The 7,531-nt window shown below is 39.4% G+C and overlaps 1 protein-coding gene and 1 pseudogene across 1 annotated transcript; both read left to right on the top strand.

The window, feature by feature from the left end:
* Positions 1–2,726: 2,726 nt before the first annotated feature.
* Positions 2,727–3,940, top strand: LOC107703701 (cytochrome P450 1B1-like). The gene has a single exon (XM_016506419.1). The coding sequence runs from the start codon at positions 2,963–2,965 to the stop codon at positions 3,938–3,940; it is 978 nt and encodes a 325-aa protein (XP_016361905.1). The 5' UTR covers positions 2,727–2,962.
* A 34-nt stretch (positions 3,941–3,974) lies between these two features.
* On the top strand, positions 3,975–6,745 carry LOC107703670 (cytochrome P450 1B1 pseudogene; annotated as a pseudogene).
* Positions 6,746–7,531: the final 786 nt, after the last annotated feature.

The raw sequence follows: 7,531 nt of genomic DNA, 5'->3' as shown, positions 1-7,531 counted from the left end.
TGATGCAAATATTACAGTCAATCAAAATGTAACGCTTTTAAAAAATATACATATTAAAATGTAATTGTAAGATCTGTGAGATTTTTTTTTTTTTTACTTTTTCAGATTTAAGAAGATAATAATAATATTGTATTTTTATATATGTATGCTTACAGAAAATATCACAAAATTGTAATAATCATTGATTTTTTGGATGATGGTACATTAAAATAATACTGAAAAGCTTTGCAAATATTAAGTCAGTCAGAAAGCCTTGAGCTTTTAAAAACCACATATTAAAAAGTAATTCGTAAAATCTGTGAGAACAACTTTTACTTGTTTTTTTTTTTAGAAGATGGTATAAAATATTTTTATTTTATTATATATGTACTGCTTACACACAGAATATTAACTAATACCACACTAACATTTCAATATTGTTACATCAATTCATGATTTTTGATGATCTAATATAATGGATTACGGTAAATTAAATGATTACTTAAAAGCTTTTGTTGCTGTGGTTTACTTTGCAAATATTATAAATTCAATCAACATCCTGAGCTTTAAAAAAAAATACATTAAAATGCAAGACCTATGAGAACAAGTTTCACTTTTTTAGATGTAAGAAGACAATGGATAACACTTAACTTCAAAGCTTAATAATAATTTTATTTCATAAATAAGTGTAACCAAAGTTAAAATGCATTATAATATATGCATATTCCTTGTTATTCATTAGATGCATTATAAAGAGCGTTTTAAGGCAAAATGTATGCATTAAAATACTTTTATAATGGATTAAACATAAAGGCTTACCACTTTATTTTATTATGTGTACTGATTACACACACAGATTATTAACTGAGTTCATTGACAGTTTAATGCTCACTAGTTCCTCCTCCTCTCTATAGTGTTCCCTGAACAGTGCACAATGAAATCTAATCTTGTTTCTGTGAAGATGTTTATTCTCTCCTAGGGAGCAAAAACAGTGGGCTCCTACATCCAAGTGGATTGGAACTGATTGTATTTGGCAGCTTCTCCTTCCTCTCTTCTCAGGGAAGGAGGCACATCTCATTTTAGTGGTGGTTTGCATCCAGGAACGTGTACTATCAGCAAGAAATAAATGCTACTGTCTCTCTGACTCTAGAAACGCTGCAGCACTGCAATTAGGGTCATTAGATCCCTGCAAAAATAAACTCCTCCTGGTGAGGAAATAAGGAACATTTATCTCCTGCCTGGCGCTCAGAAGAGAAATGTCTTGCATCAAGAACATTCAGTTCTATTGCTTAAAGTCTCGAGATTTCAGAGAACTTCCTTCTCACTGATGAACTAGATAACCGTAACTGCAAATATGGAACTGAAAAAAAAAACAATGTAACTTCCATTTAACGCTCCTGTGATATGAAAGGAAAAATGAAAGCCAATGCAGATACACGTGCACCAAAATAAACTTTTAAAGACAAATGACCCTCTCAGGATATCTAATTGTATGTGCTTTCTTACAGAATAAAGTGTCTGTATTGGTGTATTCTGGGAGAGGGTCTGCTTTTGTGCACATTATGAAGGCATGCATGCAATTAAGCAATCTCTCAATAACTGCATACCCAAAAACACATGTGAAAATTTATCCTGAAATTGTGAGAGGAAAATAGCCGAGAGAGACCCTGGCATGCTTTATGATGAGATCACAGACCCCAGAACATGATGCACCATCGACATGTGAACACAACATCAAATTATGCTCTTAAAGATAATTTACGATCTTTATTGTTTCCCTGTGTTGTAAAATGTTGACATTTGTACTAAAAATCAATTGTTTGTACTCAGAGATCAAATTTGTATTGACATAATGAATTAGGCTATTCTGCAAGGATATTAAATGGTTTATTATAATAACTTTGTGATGGTGCAACAACAATCATCTTATCTTTTTACAATATGCATGAGGAAATGTCATGTATGTTATGACATATGATGCTATTCCATGCTCACATTCATATTCATTATAAATTATATGTATAATGCTACAACGGGGCTAAAGACATAAAATATGAAGGGACACACACAATACAGGGATAGCATGGTTTTTCAATGGCTAGTCGTGTTGCATAACTCCATGCATGCATACTTTTCCATTTTTAGCGTTTATGTAAAGTGGGTCTGCAAAACAAAGCGTCTTTTTATTACGAAACATTCCCCAATACAAAAGTCTGAAGTCTGGGATGCCGTCGATGACTACATCAAGCTTAAAATAACATTTTCGTAATCCTGTGCAAACCAGAGCAGAAATAACGATTGCAAGAGTGCGCAAACGACTAGAAACACACACGTCAAAAAATAAAGAGTTGCAAAGAGTTCAGCTGCAGCAGCAACCTAAAACGTTTAATGCATCACTCCATTTGAGTTTATCACAATATGATGACTGGCACAAACCGCAAGAGTTTTGCACAATTAAGTTTAATGCATCTCCGCAACGAGGATCAGAAATACCCCGCACAGAGCGCGTGCAAATAAAACAAAGATGATTTACGCACTGTTTTCAGACGTTTCTCGGTGAACAGAACCGGTCGCGCACTTGGATCTCCGTGTTCAGCTGCAGCCAGACGTTCAGACCTTCTAACGGAGTCTCTGCGGCTTCCACAATGGGAGGAGTGAGACTATCATCGGGTCCTGCCCCCTGTGCTGCAAACATATATAAAAGACATGGATCCAAACAAGCAGCTCAGAAAACCCTGTCAGCTTAACCTGGGAAATTAAAGAGAGTAGAAAATTCTAAATCAATGCATGCATATTAATTAAAACAGACTGAACTGGCAACCGAGAGAGTTAGTTTACATTAATTGTGCATGCAAAAAGAAGAAATAGATTCATTATTCTTTTAAATGGATGCTTACATTTCTCTCTCTATATAGCATTGAACATGAACATTATTTGAGCAGAAAACAGAATCTCATCAGAAGAATAAAAGTGCATCAGAAGAATGGCTCTGACTGAAGCTGAGTTTGAGAGCAGCAGCATCATGAAGGAATGGGGCGGCCAGATTCAGCCGGCTTTGATAGCATCCTTCATCATCCTCTTCTTCCTGGAGGCCTGTCTTTGGGTCAGAAATCTCACGATCAAGAAAAGGCTTCCAGGCCCGTTCGCCTGGCCCTTGGTGGGCAACGCCATGCAGCTGGGACAAATGCCACACATCACCTTCTCAAAGCTGGCAAAGAAGTACGGAAACGTCTACCAGATCAGACTCGGGCGAAGCGACATTGTGGTTCTGAATGGAGATGCGGCTATACGCAAGGCGCTCATTGAACACAGCACCGAATTTGCCGGGAGGCCAAACTTTGTGTCCTTTCAGATGATCTCCGGCGGTCGGAGCATGGTGTTCAGCAGTTACAGCAAACAGTGGAAGGTGCATCGGAAAGTAGCTCAATCGACTTTGAGAGCATTCTCGTTGGCAAACACTCAAACCAAACAGACATTCGAACAGCACGTTGTAGGCGAAGCCATGGACCTGGTCCAGAAGTTTCTAAGGCTCAGCGCCGACGGACGTCACTTCAATCCTTCACAGGAACTCACCGTCGCCGCCGCCAACGTCATCTGCGCGCTTTGCTTTGGGAAACGCTACGGCCACGACGATCCCGAGTTCAGGACACTCCTGAAAAGAATGGATAAGTTTGGCGAAACTGTTGGCGCTGGAAGCCTGGTGGACGTCATGCCTTGGCTGCAGTCGTTTCCGAATCCGGTCCGAAGCGTTTATCAAAACTTCAAGCTCATTAATGAAGAGTTCTTCGCTTATGTGAAGGACAAAGTGGTGCAGCATAGAGACACATACGACCCTGAGGTCACCCGTGACATGAGCGATGCAATCATTGGCGTAATTGAGCACGGGAAAGAGAGCATGCTGACTAAAGACTTTGTTGAGTCTACGCTACTCTTGCGATATATAACACAGTGTCAAGGCTGAAATCTGCATTCTTCTAATCTGGTCATCTCTGGACAGACACTGCAGCTCCGCAAACCCTGACCCGTCTTCCTGTAACAGAAAGAAAACAGCAGGGTTCTCAAATTCTTCCTTTCTCACCATTCAAGATGGGGAGTTATTAATACTTTCGCAATTTATACAAAAACAAACCTTTAGAGCTTCAGAATATCATGGCGCTTTCAGACACAGAGTTCGGCATGAATGGCAGTAGCATCCTTAAGGAATGGAGTGGACAAATCCAGCCAGCCCTCGTTGCATCTTTCATCTTCCTCTGCTGTCTGGAGGCTTGTTTCTGGGTCAGGAACCTCACTCTCAAAAAGAGGCTTCCAGGGCCCTTCGCTTGGCCGCTTGTGGGTAACGCCATGCAGCTCGGCCAAATGCCCCACATCACCTTCTCCAAGTTGGCAAAGAGGTACGGAAACGTGTACCAAATTAGACTGGGCAGCAGCGACATAGTGATTCTCAATGGAGAATCTGCCATACGCAAGGCGTTGCTTCAACACAGCACCGAGTTTGCAGGCAGACCGAACTTTGTGTCCTTCCAGTCGGTTTCCGGCGGGACGAGCATGACGTTCACCAACTACAGTAAGCAATGGAAGATGCACCGGAAGATCGCCCAGTCCACCATTCGTGCCTTCTCTTCTGCAAACAGCCAAACGAAAAAGTCCTTCGAGAAGCACATCGCAGCTGAAGCCGAGGAACTGATTGAAACGTTTCTGAGATTGAGTTCAAACAACCAGTACTTCAATCCATCTCATGAACTCACAGTCATGGCTGCTAACATCATCTGCGCACTTTGTTTTGGGAAACGCTACGGACACGATGACTTAGAGTTCAGGACCCTCTTGAGCAAAGTGAACAAGTTTGGCGAAACCGTAGGAGCTGGAAGTTTGGTGGACGTCATGCCTTGGTTGCAATCTTTTCCCAATCCTGTGAGGAGCGTTTTTCAGAGCTTCAAAGACCTCAACAAGGACTTCTTCACGTTTGTCAAAGGCAAAGTGGTGGAGCACAGGCAAAGCTACGACCCTGAGGTCACAAGAGACATGAGTGACGCCTTTATTAGCGTGATTGATCATGCAGACATGGAGACGGGCTTGACCGAGGCTCATACTGAAGGTACGGTTTCTGATCTCATTGGAGCAGGTCTGGATACCGTCTCCACTGCCTTGCACTGGATGCTGCTTCTTCTGGTCAAATACCCATCAATCCAAACCAAACTCCAAGAGCAGATTGATAAAGCAGTAGGTCGTGACAGACTCCCATCAATAGACGACAAGAGCAACCTGGCCTACCTGGATGCCTTCATCTATGAAACCATGCGCTACACCAGCTTCGTCCCCGTCACCATACCACACTCCACCACCTCAGACGTCACCATCGAAGGTCTCCACATCCCCAAAGACACAGTGGTGTTCATCAACCAATGGTCCGTCAACCACGACCCTCAAAAGTGGCAGGATCCTCACATCTTCAACCCGTCGAGATTCCTGGACGAGACCGGAGCTCTGGATAAAGACCTGACTAACAGCGTGATGATCTTCTCGACAGGTAAGAGACGATGCATTGGTGAGCAGATTGCCAAAGTGGAGGTTTTTCTGTTCTCTGCCATCCTTTTGCACCAGTGCTCGTTTGAGAGCAACCCCTCTCAGGATCTCTCCATGGACTGCTCGTATGGTTTAACACTGAAGCCGCTCCATTACACGATCTCGGCGAAGCTCAGAGGAAAACTTTTTGGCTTGGTATCGCCAGCATGAGTATGAATAAATAACCAGCTTGTTATTGTGACTAAAGGTCAGCAGAGACTGAACATATTACAAATGTATTCCACATAATGAGTATTAGTAAAGCTGCACTGAATGCTGTTTAGTAATTGTATATTTAATATTTATACACGTTTGCAATGATTCACATCCATAGAATATGTTGTCAGGTAACTGAAGAGATTCTTCAGCTCTTAACAGTAATGTTTTAATTGCTTTATGTTTATAAAACACCATCTATGCTTCAAAATAATGTTAGAAGGACTGCAATATGAAAAGTTTATGGTCCAATGCTAAGCCACTATCACTGTAGACATATCAGTTATTATGTAATATTATGCAATTGTTTGTAGATCGTGTTGAGTCATGTTAATGGACAGCAGCTGTTGGAGAACTTTTACTTCCTATGAGCTCGACTTAGATTGGCATCGCAGTGCATTTAATTATGCTTGCATAAAACTGTATAACAATGTGATTATGTACTTCAGGTGTTCTAAGTATTAGGCATTTACTTATACCCATTATGCAACTGTTTATATAAATTATATTCTTTATAAAATGCATATACATTTCTTAAGAGTCATTTGTTGAAATAACAGTAGTTTTAGTGACATGCCAATTTGCAATCAATGCTTTGCTGAGTCTGTTCTATTGCTCAGCGAATCACCCAATGAAGTCTTAAGCATCACGCTGGATGAACTATCAGCTTCCTCATTATGTCATTTTGAAGGTTCTCCCACATGCACAAAACAAATCCTCAAAATCATGTATAAAACCAGCAGCATAAATTAGAGCTACTATCTCAAGATGTACTCCTATATCACATTGCATTTATTATGATAAATGTTTACACTGAATGTTTTGCAAGCTCTGTAACTGAAGTGCATGTATTCAGGAATACAGCTTTTTTGAAAGAAAAAAAAACTAGATTTTTTTTAATGTTCAGGTATTGTTTTAAATGTTTTCTTTGTACTATTGGAAAATAAGCTACAAGTGGAATAAATAAAGTGCTGTTTTACAACCTGTGAAGATGCACTCTTTCTGTTTCTGTTTTGACCCTCAACATGATTCACATTTTATAAGAAAATACATGCACATACACACATACAAACATACAATCAAATATGAAAGTTAAAAGACTAAACCAGCTTGGCATCCAAATTTACTGTCTGAATGGTCTGCATCTGTCTTCACTTATATTGTCTCTATATATCCTTATTGTTAGTTTTATGGCCAATATTTCTGTTTGCATTCAGTTTCTGAGATATTTCTGTAAAGCCACATCTTTAAAGTCAAATTATCTTATTAAATTTATATAACAGTCATTATTCTAACTACAGCTCATGATAAATGCACTCTCATGGTACATATTTAACTCCATTGTTTGTATCTGTTTTTTGTCTGACAGATTTAAAAAAAAAACTCTTTCACGAGCTTACAGAGTGAATTCCTCAAGTGACTTGATTTCACTAGCATTCAGTTGGCATCACTTTGTGGATTCCAAACAAAATGAAATCACACCAATTAGAGCAGACTTACAGAGCTCATATATGTTAGACAATGTATTCTGTAAAAAGTAAAACGACAGCATTTTTATTTTTATGGTTTCATTCATCTTAATCAGACATTTCAGCCCTTTATGGTAAGACAGACAAAAAAATAGATCTCTTATAAATATATAGAAAGCAACAGCCATCATTAAATGAAGGCCCACATCCATTTAGCCTAATATGTTATTTTCTTACTCTGTCATACATACAGATATAGTGCCATGAAAATGCATTTAAACAACTCAGTAAAACAATATTTGAGT

Source organism: Sinocyclocheilus anshuiensis, unplaced genomic scaffold (assembly GCF_001515605.1).
Source record: "Sinocyclocheilus anshuiensis isolate Anshui unplaced genomic scaffold, SAMN03320099.WGS_v1.1 scaffold1415, whole genome shotgun sequence".
Classification (NCBI taxonomy): Eukaryota; Metazoa; Chordata; class Actinopteri; order Cypriniformes; family Cyprinidae; genus Sinocyclocheilus; species Sinocyclocheilus anshuiensis.
Note: the sequence above shows the minus strand (reverse complement) of the source record. Positions and strands in the feature narration are given on the sequence as shown.